This window comes from Megalobrama amblycephala, linkage group LG7, assembly GCF_018812025.1.
Source record: "Megalobrama amblycephala isolate DHTTF-2021 linkage group LG7, ASM1881202v1, whole genome shotgun sequence".
Taxonomy (NCBI): Eukaryota; Metazoa; Chordata; class Actinopteri; order Cypriniformes; family Xenocyprididae; genus Megalobrama; species Megalobrama amblycephala.
In genome coordinates this window covers 43,520,432-43,548,289 of record NC_063050.1, presented here as the reverse complement: position 1 = coordinate 43,548,289, position 27,858 = coordinate 43,520,432, and the positions used below count along the sequence as shown (strand labels likewise).

The window sequence follows — 27,858 nt, the reverse complement described above, 5'->3', positions numbered from 1 at the left end:
ATAGCAAGTTGTGATACATTAGAAAGACTTTAACAGTGAAAACTGTTTGCATCTGTATTGATGCAAACAGTAGCAATACTGTTGCAAATGTATTGATAGTTTAGTGACAAAGACAACTGGAACTATCTGCGAGTAGGAGAGTAGGGTAGGTGAGTCAGTGGGTACAATAAGACATCAATGTAACCACATTACTGTTTTTGCATGTTGAAAAAGTATCTTTTCACAATGCTATTTATCTGAATTTTGTCTCTACTTCTGCATTTGTGTGTAGGTTATGTGTCACACTGTGGCAGTGACTCTGACGACTCAGACACAGATGTGGATGCTCTCCTTGCTCATGTTGCTAGCACTGCCGAAAGCAACAAAACAGCAGTTAAACCCAATGATAAGCTACCTGAAGAAACTGAAAAAACACATAGTAATAATGAAAAAGATGTAGAGTTGGAAAAGGAAGGAGGCAAAGAAGATGAGGTGGTTGAGAAGAAGGAAAAGGAAGAGGACAAAGAAACCATCCATGAATCTATACATGGTAATAATGGAAAGACAGCAGAAACAAATGAGAGCGTAGGCACAGAAAAGGAAGACAAAGAGCAAGAGAAAAAACCTGAACAACCTCAGTGTGTCATCATTGTTGATGACCCTTCATCTGAAGCATCTGATTCATACCAAACTGAATCACATTTCATGACCAGCATGTCCAGTGACTCTGTAGATGCTCTAGAGGAGGATGACCTGATGAGCTACTTCTCTACCAGACGGCCATGCCATTTACCAGTGAACGACTCTTACTGCTGTGAAGACCGCTATTCACCAGCATTATCTCCACAGCAACTGCACAGCAAAGATTCCCATTCCCAAAGTGACTTGTACTCTGCTGATTCACATTGTGAGCCTGATATTGACCAATTCTTTTGCTTTGCTGCACTCTCAAATATTGCTGAATGTCTACCTAGCCCCCCTGCAGCCAGTGAAGAGGAGGACTGTGAGGAGCTGGGACCAGAGAATGAAAAACATAAAAAGGCGTCACCTGCAAAATGTCCTGGAAGCACCCTACCCCCTCCTGGAGACTATGTGTTCACCTTTGAACAAGGAGACACTAGACACTACTACAATATCTGCTCCAATGTTACCCCTGACAGTGCCCGGAGCCTTCCACAACCTCTCTCTCCTCCAGGTCCTATAGAAACACAACCGGATCGGGAAGAACGGGAAGTGAATCAGACAGAAACAGTGCCAATTTTTCAACCTCCACCAGGGTTTGGAGACAGCAGTTCAGATGATGAGTTCTTTGATGCTCAGGAAAGATTCACATCCCCTGAAGAACCCTACTCAAATGCGATGACAAGAGGTATGACATAGGGAAAATTCTCTATGAAATGTTCTCAAATTATTCCTATAACAAATGTTGTAGAAGCTAAAGAAGTTAGTTAATCAAATGAAAAAGTAGATATATGTGTCACAAAACAAACTACCCAAAATAGTGATGTAGAGTTTTGTTAACTAATACTTACAATGTGTATTTGCTGATATTTCTCTTTATAGAAAATTCTGCAGAGTCAAGCACCATATTACAACCACTAAGCCTGGGGGAGATTGGCATCTGTGCCAGGGAACAAGAAGAAGAGGATCTACATAAGAAACAAAAGGAGGAAGGAAAAATGATTATACACAATGAATTTTCAAATTTCAATAAAAGATCCAAAAAGCGTCGCTCATTTATGGAAACTAATTACACATCCCTGGTATCATTCCCAGGACAGGATCGATTAGATAATAGCTATGGAAATAGCATCCCAAGCTATGGGTCTATATCAGTCAACCATGGTGCTGGCCGAATGGTATGTTTTGATGGTGGATGCTCAGATCAAGGTCCATGTCCAACAGTCTCATCTCTAACCAATTCTGAAGGAGAACCAGCACAACTGGAATCCAAACCCATAAGCCCATCCAAAGTCAACGGATCAGGACCACATAATACCACTGACACACAAGTGGAACACTCAAACAAAGCATATCAGCGGAAACAGCAACTTATAGAAATGGAACCAGATTCCATGGAGTTCAAATCAGTCTCTGAGCTAATGTCTTCTGTATCACCAACTATAGTAGCAGTACGCTCCCACATGGACCTACAGGATAAAGGTAGCACCAGTAACCATGGCAGAGATGATCAGGAGGAGGGTGCACTGGGAGGTCATGTTGAGAGACTGTTTGGAGGCCACTTGTTCTTTGATACATCTGAAGGAAAGTGTGATAGCAGTATTTTATTTGGTCAAAGAGATGACCATGTAGCCAAACTGGAGGATTCTTTCCAGGGCAGATCAGTACCCCAAAAGAGCAGCTCATTGCCAAGACTAGGCCAGATATCCCCATCAAGTTTACCCTACATCCATGTCCCAAGTATATCATACACTACAAGTCCTAATATAGACAAGGATGATGATACTGTATATCTAGAATCTGGGATGGGAAAATACTCAGTAGACCCCACAGAGAGGACAAGAAGTCAGAGCATGTCTGCATCCTTTGGCAGGGGTTCACCACATTGCCCATCAAGACACTTATTTTCCCAGCGAGTCGTAGGACCAGAATCTGATGAAACTAACAATTCTTGTGACCCTTCCATTCAAGAACTGTCTTCTGGTGTTCCTTCTTATGAACCAGCCCAGAGGTTCCTTCTTACACCATGTTCATCTGGCATCCTTGGGCGACTCTCTGCCTCAACATTGCGGGGAAAGATCCAGAACCTTCCTCTCTACTTATCACGTTCCCAGGAAATGCTAACTGCCAATTCTAATGGCAGTGGCAATGTTAAGCCTGTGAGAAGACTTTCAGAAACACAACTACATAGAAATGAAGTTGAGGTAGCAAAAGAGGTAACTGAGGATGTGACCTTGAATGAATGTTCTCCTGAAATAACAGAGGTAAAAGTGGTTACTATAGTATCTGAAGAAGTAACTGAGGTCATTGAAGAGGTAAGAAAGGTCAGCCATATTAGTCCCCAAGCATGTGGACAGCATAAAGCCAAAACTGAACCTAAAGAGTTTTCTGTAATAGCCATATCCTCCTTGTGTTCCAAGGCAGACAACTCTCTCCAAGCCAGCCCCTCATCTGTGGTGGTTACTACACAAAACCTAAACGGACCCTGGGGGGTGGTAACATCTAGTGGATTACAAGAATGTAGCTGCCCTCCCTCAAGCACAACACCCCAAAACTTTACCTCTAGCTGTGGGGTTTTCACAAACTGCCAGTCCAAACCTACCATAGCTCAGCCACAATCCTTGCCCAGCCCAAATCAACATAAGAAACAAGACCTTAGTTGCAGCTCAGTACTGGCTATGGGTTGTGACACTGTAATGGAGAGTGCTCAGACACCTTTAGAGGTCTGCCAGACAGTATACACCAACTGTTTCAGTGGAGCTCTTGACAGTGCTAGCTTTGATGATGAACTCACTGTCTATGAGTTTTCCCGCAGAACAAGCCAGGGTGAAACAGGGGATACAGTGCTGACATCTGCCCCTCCCTCCTCCCTCTCTGCATCCCCTGCATCTTTCTCTCCATCTTCTCCATTGCCCTCATTCCCTCATCTAGTACTGCCTGCTTCTTCATCTACAGAGCTCAGTCCCCTTCTGTCTCCCTTGGATGCCCCTGATTGCTTCCTAACGGACCCTCATGAAGATATCATGACTTCACTGCTGACTCGCCGGTATCCCCTACCACCAACAGGATTCCTTTCTTTGCAAAGGGATGTGGATACGCTCTTAAGTGTTCTTGCTGGTGCTATAAAGAACCAAGATGGGGTCCACGAGCACCCCAGGGATACCTGTGTGGCTCACTTTTCAGACAACAAAAAGCGATTACATGCAGAGGCTCGGGGGCTTTTAGCTGGATGTCAGCGTGTGGTCAGGGTTGGGCAGACGCCAGAGGAAACACTTCAATCATTGTCTGAAAGCTTCCGCTCACTGGTACAGCTGACAATTGTGTGCTTATGTTTCTCTAGTTGCCAGCGATGCAGGGAGCGCCATGCCCAAGCACTTACAGGACTAGCAAATGTTGTAAAAACTTATCAAGACTTTGCTCGGGCGGCAGAGGTTGTAGGAAGTGCTACTGAAAGGAAGACTTGTCATGATCTGAGTATTAAACTCCTGGCTCGCCAATGCACTGCTCTAACAACTTCAGTCTTCTGTCTCACCCAGCTCTTTCGCACTCTCACTGCCCTTTGACATTTGGACTGTTACATTGAGTAGTTTTTTGCCCCCAAAACCAAAGGAAACCTGTCAGAATAACTCAAATGTGGTTTTAATAAACCTGTTGAGATATACAACATTAATATTGAGGCAGTGTCCAAAGTGTCCAATAAGCATGAATACATACACTCACACACATACAAACAAACAGACACTGAAACATAAAACCTGCCATTTAAATGTATTGAATGGATTAGCCTAAAATGACAAATGTAGTGAGAACAGAATTTCTAAACAGGGTACTAAACAGCTTGTTTTACAGTATTTGTATGTTGGGTATAAGTATTTAGTATTGAATGTAATTCTAAACCATAACTGTCTTTGTACTGTGGTTGTCAGTAATTTATTCTGCTTCATGAGGAAAGCATAGACAGGGATTTTACATAGTGTATCTTCCAACATTCTCTGCTCTATTTCTCATAATTGCTCTCTCTTGCTTGCTTTCTCACTACCATTCTCACCAATGTTATGCACATACAGTATATTCTCTTCTCTCTGCCATACCTAGTGTCTATTAGAGAATGTTATGAAAGCTTTCTGCAGTAATCACCTGGGTTATACATGTTTACTAAATACAAACAATATTTTACTTGAGTTGCCAGTAATGTTACATGTTCTTTTAGAAGAATATACCAAAGCCTATGGATGAATGATTTTGCAGAGTGAATGCAGATTCATTCAAAAGACTTTACATTGACTTATGCATATGCTTTACAGTTTAATAAGGGAGGGTTATTTGGATCATTAGATTATTTTTGTGGAGAAATAACAGTATAATTTTTGGTGCCATTGATTTATTTTTTCACTGATAAGTTATTTCTTTTCAGTCGTTCCTCCCCCTAATTTTTTTTAGTCTTCACAAAACACTGCTCACATAATCATACAATGATCAAATTATTTTAGAAAATGGTTGAAAGGTGACAGGAAGCTTGAATAAAAAATTTTATACACTGAATAAAAAAGAAAAAAGATAATTGCGACTTTTTATCTCAAAATTCTGACTTTTTTCTTGCAATTGCAAGTTTACATCTCGCAATTCGGACTTATTTTCTCAGAATTGTGAGATATAAACTCGCAATTGTGAGAAAAAGTCAGTTCTGCAACTTTATAACTCGCAATTGAGAGTTTATATCTCGCAATTCTGAATCACAATTATCTATTAAACTGTTTTATTCTGTGGTGGAAACAAGCTTCCATAGGAAATTTACAAATTTGAGTGTGAGAAAATATCAAAATGGTGAAATTAATAGCAAAGTAATTTACCCACCAGTACATGTGTCTGAATACCAAAAAGCTGCCATGCACTCTCTTCTTATAAGGAATGCTGTAAGCCATAGACATACTGTATACCTTGGAAATAGTGGGCTGCATGCAAAAATGAATGCATGATTGAAAGACTGACCAGTGAGTGAATGAATGGTTATAGCAATGAAAACCGGCTTTGTAATGCAGTATTCACCCCCATTAAAATGACTTCTAAACAACTGGAGAAGTTTGTTTTATTTATAAGACTTTGCACTATTCTGTTCCGTGTTAATGCCAACATATATTTGCATCAATGCCACCGTCTAGCCAGGAATTTTTTTTTATGTTGCGCTGACTGAGCCGCAGATATGCAAAAGTTGTAAGCAAAAGTTTTCAGATACAGTGCTATTGTGATCTTAACGTTGCGATGAAACAGAAGATCTTTTCTTCATATAGTGACATACACCAATCCGGCATAACATTATGACCACCTTCCTAATATTGTGTTGGTCCCAGTTTTGCTGCCAAAGCAGCCCTGACCCATCAAGGCATGGACTCCACTAGACCCCTGAAGGTGTGCTGTGGTATCTGGCACCAAGATGTTAGCAGCAGATCCTTTAAGTCCTGTAAGTTGCAAGGTGGGTCCTCCATGGATCAGACTCGTTGTTCAGCACATCCCACAGATGCTCGATTGGATTGAGATCTGGGGAATTTGGAGGTCAAGTCAACACCTCAAACTCGTTGTCCTCCTCAAACCATTCCTGAACATTTTTTGCTTTGTGGCAGGGCACATTATCCTGCTGAAAGAGGCCACAGCCATCAGGGAATACTGTTTCCATTAAAGGGTGTACAACAATGCTTAGGAAGGTGATATGTGTCAAAGTAACATCCACATGGATGGCAGGACCCAAGGTTTCCAAGAAGAACATTGCCCAAAGCATCACATTACCTCCGCCAGCTTGCCTTCTTCCTGGTGCCATGTGTTCCCCAGGTAAGCGACGAACACACACACCCGGCCATCCATGTGATGTAAAAGAAAACATGATTCACCAGACCAGGCCACCTTCTTCCATTGCTCTGTGTTGCAGTTAAGATGCTCGCGTGCCCACTGTTGCCGCTTTTGGCGGTGGACAGGGGTCAGCATGGGCACCCTGACTGAGCTACGGCTATGCATTAGGTTACTGATTTGACTTAATTTTAACAATTTTTCAAAAGTAATATTATTTTTTTAATAATTTAATAACTAAAAATATTGAATAATAATACCATACATGCTAACGTTACTTACATTGAGTTCAGAATTCATATTTTAATGCACGTTCATTGGCTAAAACTAAACTGCAGCATTTTCTCATTTTTACACTGGCACAGCACATCATGATCACATTACACATTGGTCACAGATAAGCTTAACTTCCCTGTTTAGTAAATAAGGACATTAAAAAAAAAACAAAAAAAAAACATTCCATTGTGACAATTTAACTATAGAGGTAAGTTGTCACACAAAATCAATGCGTAGCAAATAGAGTAAAACAAAATGGTGACAGCTAGCCTTCGTCTTCCGAGCTCAAAATAACGTAAAATAAATAGCAGGTAATTCATATTAACATGACATGTTTTATTTCTACATTACTTAATAAATATACTCACTCGCGTTATTGAGGAAAAAGAAAAACACCCCTTCACCCGAGTTGAGGGACTTTTATTACTACCGGAAACAGGAACTCGTCTGACGTAGCAAGTGGGAAATTCAAATTTTAAAAACACGTTAGACAGAAAGATGTTTTGAAACTTTTAATTTTATATCGCATTATAAACATGTGTAGTTTTTAGTAACAGAGTAAACGATTGCCTCTTTTTAACCTTCAATTATAAGTTCTTTGTTGTTTTGAACTCTCTTTTATCGGCATTTTAAAGAATCATTGGAGCACAGCTGGTGAGTTTGTTGTTCAACATGTCAGTCAAAATAAGCAATTTTCCATGTCAGTACATTTATTATCTGGTGTTAGTCTGACACAGTTACATTTTCAATTTTTCGCTTTTATATGTATTGGAATATGCTAAAGCTTTAGTACTCTTCTACTCCACGAATATGCGAGTCAATAAAAGCTTAGGAGTATGAACTGTCTTGCCGCATTAGAAAACTAATCAAGATCATTTAATAATAATAATTAAAATAAAAATATCGGATTATTTCTAAAGATAGTGATTAAATTAGTTAAAACTGAATATAAAAGCTAGACTTTGTGATTTAATCTTATGTTTTGATAATGTTTTGTATACCGTTGTGACCATATTCGTCATCAAGTACTTAATATTAATATATGATAGAAATTAGTGGTCTTAAACAAATGTGTCCACTTAATATACTTAAATTGAAAACAAACATGCTGTTATTGATGCAGGTCTAAGTGTCCTCAGTATGCCTGTAGACAGCACTTCTGAACTTCTCAAGCACTATGAGGTTTATGAAACCATTGGCTCAGGTAATTTCCCTTTTATATAATACGTGCTTTTATATAATACGTGCTTGATTGCTTCAGAGATTTTGTTTATTAGAGAAAGTTGTAAAATCACCTTTAATCAAGAGCAATTTTTTAATCCAAAGGTGGGTTTGCCAAGGTCAAACTTGGCAGACATATACTGACAGGGGAGAAAGTGGCCATCAAAATAATGGAGAAGAAAGACCTAGGGGTAAGATCTTCTTCTTAATCCTGTCCTTACCATTTGCATGACTACATTTGATGGTTGTGGAGAAGGTATGAAGATATTGCTTAATTTATTTCACATTTAGATGAAACACATTATTAGCATGATGAAAATGAGCATGTTATTTTATAAAGAAATGCTCTTTAAAGTGTGTTATCTGTCTCTAGGATGATCTGCCTCGAGTAAAGACAGAAATGGAGGCTATGAAGAACCTCAGTCATCAACATGTGTGTCGTCTCTACCATGTCATCGAGACATCAAGCAAGATCTACATGGTGCTTGAGGTATGTTTTGCTGAACGTGATTCTGCTGCTTAACGAAAATGGATTATGCTTCATATGTTTATATGCATATATCTTGACACTCTTTCAGTACTGTCCTGGAGGAGAACTGTTTGATTACATCATTGCTAAAGACCGGTTATCAGAGGAAGAGACCCGAGTGTTTTTCCGTCAGATCATCTCTGCGTTGGCCTATGTTCATAGCCAGGGCTATGCCCACCGAGACCTCAAACCCGTGAGTTGGTTAATGAGAACTTGACTTTTTTGTGTACTGAGTTGAACACTGTCTTAATTTACTCACCTTCATGTCATCATAAACCCATAAGACCTTATTTTGTGGAACACAAAAGAGAAATAGAACACTGCTCATTCCTCTTTCCCATTTAATTACAATGAATGGGGACTGATGTTTTCATGCTTTTTTTTTTAAAAGTACGCAAAACCACCATCAACATGGTCTTTTCTGAATCCATGTCATAGCTGAATCCATGTCATAGCAAGTATATGTAGATATTCAGGTTTGGAACAAACTTAAGGGTGACTATATGATGGCAGTATTTTATGGTGGCCGAGAGCGCTCAAAGCGATGCCACTGAAGAACACATGCAAATAGAAACACACCAGCAAATTAAGAAAACATCTTCAGTTTTACAACACATGTGCTGCAAATACTCAAAACGCATGTACGATCAGGATCTTAAGATAAACAAAAAACTCACCTTTCAGATCATCAACAACACCACTTATGAGTAGACATTGAACAATAAGCGTGTCTTAGCCAGGTTTGTCACTTGTGAGCATTGAATAGTTTTGAATATTAGCAGCACGTGTTGTCAAACTGATGAAGACGTTTTCTTAGTATGCTGGGGGGGGTCTTTTATTTTCATGTGGGGTTTTTTTCTTTTCTTTTTTTCAGTTGCAGTGCATTAAGCTCTCGGCCACCGTAGTATTTTCATTTTGCAGTAATTTATTACTTTAATAGAGAACATTAACTGTTCTTATTGACCTTAGGAAAACCTGCTGATTGATGAAGATCATAACCTGAAACTCATTGACTTCGGCCTTTGTGCAAAGCCTAAGGTGTGTATCTATCTATTATGCCCCATCAAGTCAATTCACATTTTTATATAGCATGTTATACAATACAGATTGATTCAAAGAAGTTTGACAGTAATAAATAGAAAAAAATAAGAGTAAAATCCATCAGTTATAAAACTACTTAAATTTTAGCAGTAAAACAGCTCCACAGAATACAATTAGTGTCATTATTCAGCTCAATTGAGTTCAATGTTGATTGTTCAGTTCAATAGTGTCAATGTTGCAAAGTTCATCAGTTATGAAACAAATTCAGTTTAGCTATATTGCTGCTCTACAGAAGAAAATAGTATCATTAATAATTTTATATGAACTTAAAGGGTTAATTCACCCAAAAATGAAAATTCTGTCATTAATTACTCACTCTCATTTCGTCCCACACCTGTAAGATCTTCGTTCATCTTCGGAACACAAATTAAGATATTTTTCATAAAATCCGATGGCTCAGTAAGGCCTGCATCACCAGCAATAACACTCCCTTTTTCAATGCCCAGAAAGCTACTAAACATATTTAAAACAGTTCATGTGACTACAGTGGTTCAACCTTAATATTATAAATCGACGAGAACTTTTTGTGCGCCAAAAATAACAAAATGGCGACTTTATTCCAAAATATCTAGTGATGGGCGATTTCAAAACACTGCTTCATGAAGCTTTACTGAATCATTTGTTTCAAATCAGTGGTTCAGAGTGCCAAAATCCCATGATTTCAGTACACGAGGCTTCGTTATGTCATAAGTGTTTTGAATCTTCAATAGTTCACGTGACTCTGGCAGTTTGGTATGCGCTCCGAACCTCTGATTCGAAACAAAAGATTCGTTAAGCTTCGAAGCTTCATGAAAGCAGTGTTTTGAAATTGCCCATCACTAGATATTTTGGAATAAAGTGGCTATTTTGTTATTTTTGGCACAAAAGTATTCTTGTCGCTTTATAATATTAAGGTTGAACCACTGTAGTCACATGAACTGTTTTAAATGGTTTTTAGTAGCTTTCTGGGCATTGGAAAAGGGAGTGTTATTGCTGGCGATGCAGGACTCACTGAGCCATCAGATTTTATCAAAAATATCTTAATTTGTGTTCCGAAGATGAACAAAGGTCTTACAGGTATGGAACGACATGAGGGTGAGTAACAAATGACAGAATTTTCATTTTTGGGTGAAACCCTTTAATTTTTGTAAATAACACGTCCATTGGTTTTTAACTAAATATTTGAGCTGGTCTAGATTCAGAGTAAATGCTTTAGTGGCATTTTAAAAGTTTTGAATTTTACTTTTATTAGGGCGGTTTGGGTTTTGAATTGCTGACCTGTTGTGGCAGTCCAGCATACGCAGCTCCAGAGCTCATTCAGGGCAAGGCTTACATCGGCTCTGAGGTCAGTGCGCCATATGCGTTTCAGCATATTTAAAAGGAATGACAAATTTAATTATAAGTTTAAGAAATTATTTATCATGATCTCATGGTATGGGGTGTGTATATGTTTCAGGCTGATGTGTGGAGTATGGGTGTATTGCTTTACGCTCTACTGTGTGGTTTTCTACCGTTTGATGATGATAATTGTATGGTCCTCTACAGAAAAATCACAGTAAGTTTGTTAGTTATTTAATGTGAGCATAAAATTACACCAACACATTTTGTTTATCCATGCATTTATTTAGCTACGAAAATAAAAGTAGTTTTGTGTAGGATGTGATCTCATGTTATGCAATATTGGCTTGGGTTTTGACAGAGAGGCAAATACAGCAACCCTCACTGGCTTTCGCCTTCTAGCATTCTGCTTCTAAACCAGATGATGCAGGTACTGTGCATGGTTTGTATGTCTGTTTGATACGTTTCAGGAAGTTCATATAATTTCATGGCAGTTTATTCTTTTCTCCTGCAGGTGGATCCAAAGAGGCGATTGACAGTGAAACAGTTGCTTGATCACCCCTGGGTTATGAAGGGATACAGCACACCAGTGGAGTGGCACAGTAAACATCCTGTAAGATGAGCTCTATAAGCATGCTTATAGTTGTATCTCATGCCTCCAAGGTCCAATTTGTCAAGTGATGCCAATATGGCTCTTATAAAACATTTTTTAAATGACTTAAAAGCTGTTGTGCTTCTTATTGATTACTTATCCATAAATTATATCTGCTTTTGTTCCCTTGAAGCTTTAACAGATCCATATGCCCTTACTATTTTTAGTCCTCTTAATGAATGAAGCAAATGTGACCCAGGATGTTTGTTGAGCAGCAGTGTTTAATTTTTTATTGATGAACAGAGCTACTAAAAGTAGAGAATACTGTATAGGAGTCATATGTAATTTTATTTTTGAAAAAGAAGAACCACAGTTTTTAACTTACTAAACTATTGTGTATAATTTTCTTTATGTTGTTCTTTTTTTAGTTGGGTCATATAGATGAAGACTGTATCACTGAAATGGCAGTGGCTTTTAAACAGTCCAGACATCGCACAATCCAACTTGTGTCAGAGGTAGAGAAACAAGACATATTACAGAGTCATTCCTGTTATTTAAAATGAATATAATATTTATTAATATTACAATTCATAAATATTTATTTGTTTTTGTATTGATTGTATAGATCTAACAGCAAAGATGCTACCGTTCAAAAGTTTGGGGTCAGTAAGATTTTTTTTATTTTTTTTCCCAAGTCTCTTATGCTCACCAAGAATCCATTTGTTTGATAAAAATACAATGAAAACAGTAATATTGTGAAATATGATAACTTTTCTAATATTATATTTTTTAATTTAATTTATTTTTGTAATGGCAAAGCTGAATTTTCAGCAGCCATTACTCCGGTCTTCAGTGTCACATGATTCTTCAGAAATCATTCGAATAAGTGTGATCATATTCTTTCAGAATTCTTTTGATTAATAGAAAGTTCAAAAGTACAGTATTTATTTGAAATAGAAAACTTTTGTAATAGTGTCAAAATCTCTAATGTCACCTCTGATCAGTTTATTGTGCCCTTGCTGAATACAATTATTCAATTATTCATCTAAAAAAAAAAAAGAACATCTTACTCACCCCAAACTTTGGAATGGTACTGTACATGTACTTTGAGTAACAATTCAAGGATTTGAAGCAAACAGTTTCTCAGACTGAAGAAAATTTATTTGTAAAGAATGTAAAATTCTTATTGACAGATACAAACAGGTTATGATTCAAACTATAATCATGAGAGTAATGAGAATGAAATGAATGGCATTTGACTCAAATTTATAACTATGACCACTAGATGTCAGTAGATTCCAGAGCATCAGCCAAAGCTGCTTACTTTTAACTGCTGAAATGTGTCTTCATAATTCCCTCTGTTATAAACAAGGGAATTATGCATCAATCACACAAAAGAGACATTTTTACTTTGTGCCTGTTTCTTCAGTGGAAGTATGATCACATGACCGCCACCTACCTTTTACTGCTGGCTAAAAAGCGTCAAGGCCGCCCTGTGCGTCTGAGAGCAGAATGCCCCATGCTTGACCCGATGTACTCTCCTTTACAGGACATACAAGTAAGTCTTTCATATTCACACATTCAGGACCATAAAGCTATTATTAGATGCTTTGATTACATAATGGTCTGTTCACGCTACATTTATAAGAAAAAAATACAGAGATGGTAATGTTGCAGTACTTTTTTCAAAGGGTATTTCAGATTCATTAAAAGTCATACAAGAGATGCATTTAATTAATTTGGCATGAAGTTGAATAGTCTTTTCTCCCCTATTGTGACATGTATCCGAGTGAAACATCTTCTCGAACAAGAAAAAATTTAGTGTGGGACTTGATTTTGTCCATCGGGAATTGATTGGATAGTTGGATGGTTAAAAGGTTTGCTATTGCTGTGATCTCATGTGAGTGACAGGTTGTCCCGCTCTTATGCCGGTAAACAAGTCATCAGAGAAGAGATGTTGCTGCAAGAGGGAGGGGAAGTTATTTTTATTAAAGATTATGGGGTTTAAAAAAAAAAAAAAAAATGATTTGCACGGATAACAAATACTGCAACAAAATACTGTGACTTTAATATCGCTAGTCAGGTGTTGATGTATAAATGCTTTTGTAGTTGCAGTTATTTACAGGGGTTTTATTTTGTGTATCTGTGTCTCAGCTGAAGAAGAGTCTACGCTTCAGTGAGGATGATGATGGTGTTCACCCAGTGGTGCTTGGCTCTATGGTCTTCCCCCCTGATTGCTACGATGACGAGAATCCCTGGACCCCTCTCACGCCCAAGAACACACAGACCACAAACACTCCACGCATGGTTAGCCTCCGTGTTCTCTTTATTTGTCTGCTCTTCCCTCTTGTCCAGTGCTGCTTATATGGCCAAAGTCTTTATTTTTCTTTTCTTTTCTTTTTTTATTTCTCCACACCTTTTCTCTGGCCACCTTTTACTTGTCTCATTAGTAATATTGTTACTATTTAGTATACTTTTTTTCATCCAAAGTGGCATACTGTGCAGAATGGCAATTGGAGAAACAGTCCTTCTGCAATGTTGATAGAACTGGATTGTGTTTGGTCAGGTTAATAAACATTTATTTAGGGAAGTTTATGAACTTGCAACCATTATAAATATATTACTAACAGTTTACAGCAACGCAAAACAGTAATTGCAACGCATTCAACTTTGGTAATGTGATGTGTTTCATGTTCCGCATTTCGTGACACTCAAGTTTGTAGTTCTCAGTGGCTCTCACAAAAACAACTTTTATAAATTTATTTGCCGTTGTTAAAAGAAATAATCTGATAATAAACCACTTATATAAACCACCTTACTTATTAAAGGGGTAATTTCCTTGAGAGTCACTAATAATTTAGTGGGTGTTTTTTTTTTTTTGCACACAAAAAAACAAATATATGTGGAAAAACAATGATTTTCAACCCTCATTCTGACCCTATGATAGAAATTATTGGTTTTTAAGGGGCAGCTCCTTTTAAGGCTTGTCGAAAAACAGCCACTTTTATGATTGGCCAATGCCATTGCATAAGAAACAGTATCAATGAAATTATTATAATTTACAGACAAAGCATTATGAAATAGTTTACTTATGGTTTGTTGCTGTTGCTGCTGTCAGATCCAGTTCAGCTGACTGCTTCATCTGTCAACAAAGGTTTCTTTGCAAACTGTTACGCTGTGCCTCGTTTACAAAACAATCTGCTGTCAAATTCGCTTGTTTGTGGCGCTGGTATCCTTCTGAAGTCTCTAAAGAAATTAGCAGTTTCCTTTATGCTTCCATTTACTCTTTCATTTGTCCTCTTGTCGGCAGATTCAAGTTGGTGGATACGTCAGAAAGTAAACAAGCATCTGTATACTGTATCCAACCAGTGTAGACGGTGTCAGTGATTATAATAGGTTCTATTTGCTTTTTTTCAAGTGTAGGGAAATGTCGGCCGTTAAGTGACTAAATGCCAGTGGGCGGGGCTTGTGGTGCGATCATGTAAAATTTGGCGATACCTTGCTCTGGAGGCAGTCATATGCAAATATGTTTGCTGGTGTGATGTCACAAATGTGTGAGCCATTTTTGGAACTTTTTTAATAAATGCTTTGTTTATAATGAGGATGACGCATTGAGCAAAATGTTTTAATGGTACACTACTAGATCAAGGCTCATTTGATTTCTTATGTCATGCCCCTTTTAATGTGGAAACTCTTGTCTTCTCCAGAAGCTCACCTCTGAAGCATCAGAGAAGAAACGGAATGAAATAGGCTACTCCCCCATCATTGAGCATGGAAGAACCCGCCAACAGAAGCCAGAGAGACGTGATAGAACCAAAGAAAATAAAGAGAATGCTGTGACGGGCACAGATGGAGATGTTTTTGCTCTGCCAGCCCCTCGAACTCCAATGTGCAGCAGAAAGGTCAAATCCAACAGAACTATAGCGACAACACCCAACAACAACATCACTAACACAAGTAGTGACACAAACAAAGGTGAGTTGAATAATGAATCGATTACACGTCATGGCACCACAACTGATGCACTTTTATATAATTTTGATATGTTTTACAATCTGTTGAAAAAAAAAACGTTTTATATATCTGAAGAGCACACATTTCTGAATGAAATTCTTTTTCCTTGTGCACTAAATCATATGCTACTATTCAACATTTTGTGGTTGGTAAGTTTAAAAAAAAAAAAAAATGTATTGTTTTTGAAAGAAGACTTGCTTGCTAAGGCTGCATTTATTTGATCAAAAATACAGTAAAAACTCTAATATTGTGAAATATTCTTACAATTTTAACTATGCAAAACATTTAAATTGTATTTTATATAAATATATAGTTTACTCAAAAATATTAAACGCCACAACTGTTTTCAAAACTGATAATAATAAGAAATTTATACTAAAATGATTCATGTGACACTGAAAAGTGGAGTAATGGCTGCTAAAAGTTTAGCTTTGCCATCATATATATATATATATATATATACATACAGCAATAAGGTACAAGAGGCTGTTCTGTATTGTGAATAAGTCACGGCTGAAGGGCGTTGTTAGGCACGACATGAAGCAGAGTGCCTGCAACCCCTTCAGCCGTGACTTATTCACGATACAGCACTAGCCTCGAGTACCTTATTGCTTTTATAAAACGGTTACCACACAATACAAATATTAAAGCCAAAAATATGTATCAATGCAACTTTCATTAAGTAAGCTTTCACTAAAAGCCTTCCTTCCACCGGAAAAATTAGTCCCTGACCTTGAACAGCAACAGAAGTTACATTATTACACTTTTTAATGTTGTTACTGAAAATAGCCATAGATGCTGATATTGCAATAAAAATAAACAAACAAACAAACAAACATTATTACGCCACTAGATGGCGGCAAAGACTGTCTTTATGAGTGTGTCAGTCAGTTGCGAAGACTTTTACATTGAATAGATTGAATTGTTGTGAACACAGAACAAGATACAACTGACAAATGCTTTGACTAGCGCTGTCAGTCATGGGAAAACCCCTTAACTGTTAAAAGGACAAGATAATACATTGGACATTTAAACAGATTTTTTATTACGAACATAGGACTTACCTGAAGGAAAATGCTAAATCTGAATGCAGGTAATAAACTCGCTCACTCCATCTCTTTCTCACAATACTCTTCTGCATAATACAGTACATTTCAGTGAACAGTATCAATTGAGAACATACAGTTTACGTTGCTAAGAGTGGTTGCTAAGGGTGTTGTGTAGTGATACACTGAACCTTTGGATGAAGCGGTCATAGCCATGTTTTATCGTGAATAAAACACAGCTATTGACCAATCAGAATCATGGACAGGAACTAACCGTTTATATATATATATATATATATATATATATATATATATATATATATATATATATATATATATTTGGACACTTCACCTCACTCACTTAATATTAGGCCATTGCATTTACAAAATGTCAAACCAAATTGCATCTGTAAATAATATAATGCATCCCACAGGTATACTAGCAGAGTAAAAATTGGTGTAGTTGATCACATTAATTATGGTAATGTTCCACTAACCACTTAGTTTTATATTTAATTATGTAATGTAAAACCATTTTTACATTTTTTTTTAACATGAACTGTGATTATGAACTTTAAGGCCTGGGTATTTTCACTTATTTACTTTTTGAAAAGGAAATGACAGCAAAATGAATGCTCAACAAAAGCAAGGATAGATTGATAGGTGAATTGGAGTTCTCTGGTCATGTATAATCAAGGCTCTTCACTAGTGACAATACCTGGATAATTTCTCTTATTTTTTCTTTTACTCTGATAAAGTGTACATTTTCTGCAAACATTGCATTTTTGGTGTCATTTTGCACAGTAACGTGACGACTGCAGATGCTTAAATGGCATATGTGGAGTTGAAAAGAATACACCTAAAAAGAGTGTATGTGTGTGTGTGTGTGTGTGTGCTTTTCATACATCTAGCATCTTTAGTTTGATTCACTTTGACCAGAGAGAGTGTGTGTGTGTCTGTATGGGCGCAATGTGTCTGGGGAAAAGTCTTCATGTCCCAACATCCACTGTGTCCACCTCGTTACTGTCACACACCACCTCCTGCACTGGAACGGACAGGAGCACACTGGGGACGGAGCGTGTGTGTATGTGTGCATGCGCGTGTGTACGAGACAACTCCCGAAGCGCATACTGACAGGTGTACGTGTCGCTGTTCCCAGTGCTGCAGCAGCATGTAGCATTTAGTGACACGTGTTTATCCCGTGTGTGTGTGCAGGAGTGGGCAGTGCCGCTAAAGAAGTGTCCCACAGGAGAGAGATGGACCAACAGCAGAGCGGCCAACAAGGAGAACTGGATATACTGGCTTTCAGCCCCGAGAGAAGGTAAAGAACTTTCTGTATTTTGTGAGAAGAGTCAAATTACTAGTGAAGAGAGAGTGGGATTTAAAGGTGAAGTGTGTAACTTCTGCCCCATGAACAAAAGGGATTATAAAAATTGTTTCCAAGCAAGCCCTCCATAAGTTTGAATATACTGCTCTGACCCTTCTTGGCACAGAGTGTACAAGTTCATGACAAATTGTCACATCTGTCCTGTTTAACTCCTGGATGATGAGCTCCTTAAATGCCCTGATCTTTAATGGGGAGTGTTGCTCAACTCGTCTCTACTGAATCCCCTACAGGTTCTCAAGAGTGTTAAGATTGAGAGCAATACATGTCCACAGAAGGTTTTTCACCTTGGGAGAATGCATATCCTCATTGTTGAAAAAAATGCCCAACAATGCAGGGAATAAGGAAAGGGTCACATCTTCTGTTTCAAGTTTGTGTAGTAAATTACACAGTGGTGTGTGAATTCATGACAGCATTGATAAAGCCCAATCCCTCACACCTTCATCATACATACATCCCTATATAAGAGCTTTACTACCACTGAACTTTACTATGTGGAAACCAGCCACTTCTCACTGTACTCCTCCTCTAGCAAAACTGTAACACTTTGGATGCTGTTAGATCCAAAATGATTGATTTGGTCTCATGAGACCAGAGTATTGATTCCCAGAATGTATATTTTGTAAATTTGGGCTTTGGAAATGGCTAACTGACTTTATTGTGCTTTGGTTACAGTAGGTAGTTCCAGTGAGAACAACAACCATGCATGTCATTTCTGCAGGCTGCATCTTACTCTGTGAGATAAACAGTCACCCTTTTCATAGCTTTTGCTGGCTCTGAGACACTCGCTTGGTATTTCTCCTGCTCTTTGTCTAGCAAAAAATCCCTCATCACTAAATGAAAGCTTAAAATGAAGGCCTGATTATTTCAGGGGCCTTGTCACAAATCCATTGTTTTTGAATTTCTGTGTTACTTTTGCTATATTTTCACACTTAAAGCAATGATTTGGTAATCCTCTTGTACCACTGTCCTCTTTTGTGCTAAGAAATAAGTTTCCTGACAGTTCTCTCCCAAGTGATTCCATTGTTGTCAGCATTAAGTCTGAGAATGATTCAGTGGGCTATATAACACTTTTAGTTGTCAAGAAATGACTTCTCTTTTAAATGTTTTGGTTCAACATACTTACCTGTTGATCAAATATTGCCTTAAACTTACACCAAAATTTGTTTTATTGTTTTATTTAGTAACTTTTAGGAGGGTGTACTCATTTTTGCTACACAACATTTTATCACCTTGATAAGAATCTTATTTTCCTGAATAATTGACATGCTTCTTTGGTAATTGATTAAGCAGACTTGCTGGAACATTATATCTCTAAAGAACCTTAATATGTCTTCTAAGTAATTGATTAATTGCTGACTTTCAGAAGTTTCAGAGGGGGTGTACTCATTTATGCTGTGCACTGTACATCTACATAGTCCTGGTCAGAATTATTGCTACCCTTGGTAAATAAGAGCAAAGAAGGCCTAAAGGCTGTGAAAATAAATACATTTGCATTGTTTATCCTTTTGACCCTTCTTTTAAAAAATACACAAAAATCTAAGCTTTCTAAGCTAGAATGACTTTCACTGAAGTAAAACAATTGAAAATGTGGGGAAAATTGAATTCAGAAATAAATGAGATAATCATTGACATTTCACCTTTAAAATATCACACTTTTTTTTAATTATTTTTTTCCCATTGAGGTAAATTTACAATTTTTTTTAGCCAGTAAGTCACACATATGATGTGGTTAAAAAAAAAATACAGTAGAAGCAGTAATATTATTACAATTTAAAATAGCCTTTTTCTATTTGAATGTATTTTAACATGTAATTTATACATGTAATTGAAAAGCTGAATTTTCAGCAGCCATTACTCCAGTCTTCAGTGTCACATGATCCTTCAAAAATCATTTTAATGTGATTTGTTGCTCAAGAAACATTTCATATTATTATCAATGTTGAAAACAATTACTGAAAACAAATCTTAATTTCTTAAAAAAATTGTACCGACCACAACATTTTAAACAGGAGTGTGTGTGTATATGTATGTGTGTGTTTTTCCCATGTTTTTTGTCCCATAGAGTTAACAGTCCTTTTTTTGTTTGTTTTTTTGCCTTACCTTTATGTCAATACCCTCTTTGCATGTGAAATAAATTGCAGGACTTGCTGCACTTAATTTTGGAGTGTGCTGTTGAGCCATTTATTATTTTAACTGCCCCATTCTCCAGTAATTGCCTCTTGGCCTGTGTTGCATTGTGATAGTTTTACAACTACAGAAATGTGTAATTGTGTTCTAAACTGCATTTTCAATGTGTCCAGGTCTCGATCTCTGGACCTGGCTGGCTGTCAAGTGGACAGTGGGCAGAAGCGCAAGGGAGGTAAAGTGTTTGGCAGTCTGGAGAGAGGCCTGGATAAAGTCATTACAATGCTCACTCCCAGCAAGAAAAAAGGACCTCGAGACGGACCACGCAAAATTAAGGTATCATTCGTCTGGCCTTTTTTTTCTTTTTCTTTTTTTTTTCTTTTTTCTCCATATTTCAATGATTAAGAATTATTATTTTGCATGTTTATCACTCTGCTGCAACCAGTTGCTTTAACAGTGACTCCTCTCGCAAACACCACATCACTGAGGGTAAACCAAAATAGGTAGGGATAGGTCATCATTTAGACATGACCCTCATGTCATCCTAAATCTGTATGATGTATGATTTTTTTTTTTTTTGTGGAACACACACACACACACACACACAAAAAAAAATTAAATCAGTGGTTCGCAACCTTGTAGATCTAGGTCCCCCTTTGTCCAAAACATTATTTGAAGTTCCCATGACTTTCCCCTTTATTTTATTTTTTTATTATTATTATTATTTATTTATTTTTATTTTTTTGTGGTTTACTGTACAGGATTTTTTTTTTTTTTTTTTTTTTTTTACTCCCAATTTCTAGCCTATAAAATATTTTAGAGCTTGGCATAAGGTAAAAAAAATTATATTTATTTATAGAAATTCCAATCAAGTTTATTTTATGTTATTTTAATGCTTTTTGTTGTGGCCCCCTTGGAAGTTAAGTTTATGAGGAACAGACTGAATATTCACTACAAATCTTGCTTGACAGCTGTGGTGACCACTCACTTTCAATGTATAGAATGACCTTGAGAACATGCTGTGGTCAATGGGGTTCAGGGGTCAATGGGGAAAAAGGGGTTCAGAAGACATTGGAGTGAGTAAATGGTTGTTGAACTGTCACTTTAACATTTGTTACCTTTTTTAATTTGTTAATTTCGGGAAATTTCTCCACAATGCAAATTTAGATGTATGCCAGTGTGTATAAACAATTTTTCTGTGGCTACATCTGATTTCAAAACTGTAAATGTTTTCCAGGCTCAATACAATGTGACACTCACCAGTCAGACTAATGCTGACCAAGTGCTCAATCAGATTCTCAGCATCTTACCAGAGAAGAATGTGGACTTTGTTCAGAAAGGGTAAGTTAAACTCTTACCTCAATTGTTGCCTGAAATAGCAATTCAAATGAGTTTTTCCCCTTAAATCAGTGGTTCTTATCCAGGGGCTGGGGCTCACTAGGTGGCCTCAGCAAACTTCAGCAGGATAAATCAAAAGTATTTGAATTAATAAATTGATATTACTATATTAAAACAGTCTGACTCTAATCTTAATTAAAATAATTAAAAAATTTAAAAAAGTAAACTCAAATAATTTATTAGGGCTGCACAATATTTGAAAAAACTGACATTGTGATATGTTATTCTGGAATATTTATTGCAACTACAATCCCTATACTTGACGTATGTGTGTTTGTGATTTATGAGGACACAAATTTGTATAATGACAGTATTACACTGGTATTACAACGTAAACATGAAAAATGAGGACATTTCATGAGTCCTCATATTTAAAATAGCTTTAAAAATATACTAAACAATGTTTTATTAAAAATGTAAAAATGCTGAATGTTTTGTGTGATGGGCAGGTTTAGGAGTAGGGGTAGTGTAGGGGGATAGAATGTACAGTTTGTACAGTATAAAAACCATTATGCCTATGGAATGTCCTTACTTTGATAGCAAAACAAACCTGTGTGTGTATAAAATATACGATGACCTATAATGTCATTCATACCTGACCTATACTATTGCTGATTTACGATATCAATGCTAAAATGATATATTGTGCAGCCCTAATATTTATTTTCCCCTCAATAACTATTATTTTTATTGAACATATAGTTCTATAATACAGAACATAACTGCATGTTAATTAATTCTATACATGTATAAAAAGTTTGAAAGGAAGCAGCTTTGTCATAATCAGCATATACGGAGGGGCGTCCTTCAGAAATTGTATTTGACAACAGGAGGTCTTTCAGTCCCAAAGCTTGAGAACCACTGCTCTGAAAAATTAACTTAAGTTGTTATTTTTTATATGCTATCATGTCCTCTTTTTCTTGTAGCTATACTCTAAAGTGCCACACACAGTCAGACTTTGGAAAGGTGACCATGCAGTTTGAGCTGGAGGTTTGTATCCTGCAGAAGCCTGAGGTGGTCGGGATCCGTCGACAGCGGCTCAAAGGTGACGCATGGGTGTATAAACACCTGGTAGAGGACATCCTGTCCACCTCCAGCATCTGATGTCACTTTGTCACCCTGAGTTAAATGGGTGGATGGAGTATGTTTGAAGTTCATTATAGATGACCCTCCAGTTGATGACAATGTCCATCATTTTTCATCATTTATGTGCGGGAGGCAGTACAGTATTATTTTGTATTCTCCTCTTGATCAAAATGTAAAAATATTTTTGTCACTTTATACATCCTTCTAATTTAGCAATAAGCAATACTGATAAAGCATTATGGCAGAAAATGTCTTTTATTTTGTGTTCTTCTCCATTATATAGTGTCAGTGTCATGTTTTATTTGTTTTAATATGTAAAATATCTAATCTGTTACCCTTTTCAAGATGTCTGTCATTTTGTTCATGTTTGTTTTGTAATAATGTCAGTCTGACTTAATTAAATAAATATTTTTAACATCTGTCTCACTGTATCAGATGTATTTTAAGTTGTCATATAAGACACTTTCCTCCGTTCGACTTTATTAAAACTTACTTTACATTATCCCAATGAACTGTCCACAGCAAATTATAAACCTTAAAAATCTATTTTCATCTAAGTAAAATAAGAGTTAGTTAATATTTAATTTCATGCAGGAAAATTGTGTCAAGCAAGTGTGACATGATATTTTCCTAATTGAAAAATATTTTGAACACAAATTTTTTTGCGTTCGAAAGCAAAATGGGATATTTGTAGTTAAATTTAACATTTATTTGCCATATTGCAGTACTGTTTATTAGATGGCTGCTGAGAAGAACATAAATAGTGACCAAATGGGGGAAAAAATTCACTTCCCTTGTAAAAAAATATATAAATTAAAGTCACAGTGTAACAGAAGTAGCAACAGATCTTTTCTTCAGTACTGTGACATGTGCGTGAAATGGATTATGAAAAAAATAAATGTAGGGTGGGGACTTTTTCTTCTATCTATTGGTTGTTGATTGGATGGAGGCACATCTGAATGAGAGATTTCAGTTGTTTCACTGGAAGATGTGTTAATTAAAAATTACAATGTCAGAAGAAAAGAAAACATGCATGGATGAATCGTTCACAACAAGATCAATAACATGCATTTAGAAATATAGATAGGGTGAAATTTAATTTGAATCTGACTTTAAAGTCAAGTTCAGTTCTATGTTATATCTTAACTACCCAAGACAGATTGTACTCATACATATTCTGATGCCGCTGGACACATCCTCAGTGATGTTCCTGGAATCATTGGGTGTTTCGGGTCTTACAACATCATACACCCTCCTCCAGGTGACCCAGCTGGGGCTGATCAGACCCCAGCTTGTGTCCAGCTGGCTAGCTACTTAGTACACCATGGATCTCCTCTTTTGAGCCATAACCACCTTGAAGCCTTCTCTGCTGCTGCAGATAGCTGCCCTCTTGCTCACTCCCTCAATCCCCAGCTCTCTGTAGGCTCTAGCTAAGGAACGTGCTGCAAATCCCCCCACATCCAACCTCCACTGGGATACACCTTGCTCTCCATCCTGCCTGCTTGCAGTCACTTACCAGTCCTGCATTCTTGGAAAGCTTCCTCTCAAAGGCCTCTTCCAAGCAATCTTCCCATGGGACTGTCAGTTCCAGCAGCACAACTTGTTTTGTGGATTCTGACACTAGGACAATGTCTGGTCGCAGGGTGGTAACTGTGATATGGCTAAGGAACTTCAGCTGCCTATCCAGGTCCACTAACAGCTGCCAATACCTTGCAGAGGCCAGAATGCCTACTGATTTCCTTTTCATAGACTTAGGCTGCTCCCCAGCTCTGACAAAATCAATACTATACTTGCTGGGTCGGGACTTCTTTGCCCTCTCAACTGCTGCGCTGATAGCTTCAGCGATGGTCTTCAGGACTTGATCATGCCTCCATCAATACCATCCTTCTCCAAGTGCATTTGGACAACAGCTCAAGATATGCTCCAGGGTTCCTCACTTGGAGCACAGTAGGCATGCTGGTGACTCTATTTTCCCCCATACATGCAGATTTGACGGACTTGGCAAAACATCATACACTGACCGAATGAGAAATCTTATGCGGTGTGGCTCAGCCTTCCAAAGCTCTGTCCAGGTGACTTTCCTCTGTATCGCATTCTCCCATCTTGTCCATGCACCTTGTTGTTTCATTCCCACTGCCAGGATCTAATCTCTTCTACAGTTGCTCTCACTTCCTCCAGAACAAGGCGGTTCCTTTCCTTTCCTCTACTGTTCTTCATGTGTGTCGCCGTAAAGGATCCCAGCCCAGCTCTGCCTTGTGTAACCACACCCACCAGTCTCCTGTGCTGCAGCCTTGCCTCTGCCTCAAAGAACTATCGAACACCTTGCCTAGGCTCTTGATTGGCTTTTCAGAGATAGTTGGGATGGCTGTACCTGCAATGTGAAATTTGGATTTCTCTTCAACCTTCCCTTTTTTCAGTACCAAAGATCTCGATTTAGTCGGTTTGAAATGCATACAGGCCCAGTCCACCAGCTTCTGAAGGCCCTGTAAAATCCACTGACATCCTGGAACTGATTCTGTGGTGACTGTAAGGTCATTCATAAAGGCCCTGATGGGTGGTTGTCACTGGGCAGAATTTGTCACAGGTCCTTTACACTCTGGTTCAGCAGACTTAGCAAGCATATTCATGGCTAGGGAGAACAGTGTCACAGAAATAGTACATCCTGTGATGATACCGATCTCGACCTTATGCCAGCTTGATGTCATTGCTCCTGAAAAGACCCTCATCCTAAAGTTACAGTAATAATCGTTAATGAGGTCTTTAATCCTACTGGGGATGTGATACTTAGTCAGTGTGTGTTGTACCAGGTTATGTGGAATTGAGTCATACACATTTGCCAGGTCTAACCACAAAACTGCTAAGTTGCCCTTGTTTTCTCTGGCCTCCCTAATGAGCTGGGTCACTACATCATTGTGCTCCAATACCTGAAATTCCACTTTTCTGTATTGTTGTGTCTATGTAGGTGTTCTCTGGCAAATAGTTGCACAATGGGTTGGAAACAGCACTGAAGAAGATCTTTGCTTCTACGCTCAGCAAGGAGATTATGCGGAACTGGTCTATCTGGGTTGAGTTTTCCTCTTTTGGGATCCATACACCTTCAGCCCATCGCCACTGCTCTGGAATTTTCCCCTTTCTCCAGATAACACGCAGAATCTTCCACAGATGACAAAGGAGCTTAGGGCAGTTCTTGTACGCTTTGTATGAGATGTTACTTGGTCCAGGTGAAGAACCTGCCCTTGCCTTACAAACAACCTCTCTGACTTCCTTCAACTGCAGCTCTGACAAGTCAAACTGTGTGTTGGGTTCAGGAGGGTCTATCAAGATGTCACACTGCCCCAACTCCTGTTCTCTCTTAGGATCACTATATGTGTTGCTCAAATGTTGATTCATTTCTTCCTGTGAACAGACCAGCTTTCCATTGCACTTCTGCCCCAGTAACTCCTTGGTGAACTTAAAGGGGTCAGCTATAAAAGCTGCACGTTTTCGGGCCCTTTCCCGTCTGCGCCTCTGATGCCACTCTGCTCGACAGAGGACCCTGATCTTTCGCAGGAAACCCATCAGCTGAGCTAAGCCAATGCACTCACTCTCTCCTGCTTCCTTGTACTGGGACTTCATCTCATCTCCTCTTCTCATCTCCTGCCTGATGTTGTGAATTCTTACCTCTCTGTGGTTTTTTAGTAAGATGTTCTCATAGTTTTTCCCTCCTCTTCTCCAAACCGTTCTGCTCCCATGCTGACAATGATGACTTGCAGCTTTCTATCAGCCTCTCCCTTAACCATTGCCTCCAGAATCTGATTGATATCTTCATCAAACTGTTCCCACAGTGAAGTCATACTAGCTGCTGGCCATTTGATCAGCTTCCTGCTGAACTTAATGTTGGGGGGATTTGCTTGCAACACGTGGAGGTTCAAGGCACTGTGGAGTGACTCCAGGACTGGCTCCTCCTGCGTCTCACCAGGTTGAACACCTGTGCGTTGTGCTGCTCCTCCTCCTACCAAACACTTAATTCTTGCTTGGTGGATCTTCAAGCCACAATCGTTCTTGCAGACTTTGCCACATAAGCACTGGCTATTCGTAGTTGTTTTTCCATTGCTTGGGTCTAAAACCATTATATCTGTCCGGCTGGGGTGCTCATCCTCCCCCCACCTCGGGCACCCCTGGGGGTATCTTGCCATTGGATTCTTCGTAGCTTTGTGGGGGGAGTCCTCACAGAGGACACAGTTTGGGTTGCCAGCTCTTTCTTCCCCGGTCGCCGTCTCTCTGAGCTGTCACTGACTTTCCAGCACTCCTTTCACCACTCTATTCATGGTTGTCACCCAGTCTTTCCTGGCTGTCACTGATGAACTCAGGTTTTTATTGTACTCATACATCTTCTGATGCCGACAAACCTCCCTTCAGTCTGTCAAACTGTTTAATATTACTTCAATAAAGTTGAATAGCTGAAACCCCTCCCACCATTTTATGGTATGTGTAGGTCTGTAAAACCAATATGTCACATGCTGGTAAGATCATGTATTATCTTGCTTTAACTGTTCTATTATGATTGAAGTGGGAGCAACCTGTGTGTCAGTCCTACTGTGCATATCAGCATAACAATAGCTATTAGTGTGACAGATATGAGTGCTTACATAGTTAACATCAGATGAAGTGTGTGAGCTGCTGGGGAGGTGGATGGTTAATGGGGGGGGGGGGGTAAGGTGGTAATATGGGGATGAACTAACCCCCCCACTGATAATGACTCCTGCTGTGCATTTTATAGAGGCGGGGCAAGGGCCAGCTGCAGGAACAGACGCTCGCTGTCATCTCTCTCACATCTCCTTAAGGCATCTCTTTCTGTTTCTCCATAACCTCAATATATATTTTATTTAGTTTAAATTAAGCTCTTTCTGCTCTTCCTTACTATGAATGTTCTTTGGTAGTCTATAGACGAAAAAATTAATTACTTCATAACCATAAGTAATCTTGTACTGTAGTGTAGGCTTAAAATGGTGGAAAAAAGGTGAATTTGTTTTCATATCAGTGCAAGTACGCTAAAGAGTCTGCTAACACATGACCCCAGGTATTTCCCTGCATTACTCTCACTTATATACCATTGAGGTGCTAAATGTAATGAGGTGAACATGTGTTTACCCCTTCCTCTGCCTGTCTTTGTGTGTTTTCTTGGGTCAACGAAGGCAGTGATGTTTCTCTTCATTACGAATCTGACAGGTTCAGAAGGCGCCTGCACTGTGACGGCTCACTTTCCAATTACCTCCTTCAGTTTTAACGA

The 27,858-nt window shown here is 38.3% G+C and overlaps 2 protein-coding genes, 1 long non-coding RNA gene and 1 pseudogene across 3 annotated transcripts in view; 2 read left to right on the top strand and 2 right to left on the bottom strand.

The window, feature by feature from the left end:
- LOC125272633 (FERM and PDZ domain-containing protein 1) overlaps positions 1-5,731 on the top strand; it is a 51,286-nt gene extending 45,555 nt beyond the window's left edge. The window contains exons 16-17 of the mRNA XM_048197633.1: positions 272-1,348; positions 1,543-5,731. Of these exons, the coding sequence (XP_048053590.1) occupies positions 272-1,348; positions 1,543-4,223 (3,758 nt within the window). The 3' untranslated portion in view covers positions 4,224-5,731. The remainder of the gene's footprint in view (positions 1-271; positions 1,349-1,542) is intronic.
- On the bottom strand, positions 1,040-7,188 carry LOC125272635. Its single transcript, XR_007185899.1, has 3 exons — positions 7,143-7,188; positions 1,512-1,628; positions 1,040-1,177 (listed from the first exon to the last, which is right to left on the bottom strand). It is a non-coding gene; the product is annotated as an uncharacterized LOC125272635 (long non-coding RNA).
- A 33-nt stretch (positions 7,189-7,221) lies between these two features.
- melk (maternal embryonic leucine zipper kinase) lies at positions 7,222-23,012 on the top strand. Its single transcript, XM_048197634.1, has 18 exons — positions 7,222-7,428; positions 7,898-7,978; positions 8,101-8,186; positions 8,369-8,485; positions 8,574-8,717; positions 9,494-9,562; positions 10,857-10,949; positions 11,061-11,159; positions 11,304-11,372; positions 11,457-11,555; positions 11,963-12,049; positions 12,964-13,092; positions 13,689-13,841; positions 15,242-15,509; positions 17,810-17,915; positions 20,282-20,441; positions 21,343-21,446; positions 22,430-23,012. The coding sequence occupies exons 2-18, from the start codon at positions 7,915-7,917 to the stop codon at positions 22,605-22,607; spliced, it is 2,025 nt and encodes a 674-aa protein (XP_048053591.1). The 5' UTR covers positions 7,222-7,428; positions 7,898-7,914; the 3' UTR covers positions 22,608-23,012.
- An 891-nt stretch (positions 23,013-23,903) lies between these two features.
- LOC125273158 lies at positions 23,904-26,698 on the bottom strand (annotated as a pseudogene).
- Between the last annotated feature and the right edge of the window lie 1,160 nt (positions 26,699-27,858).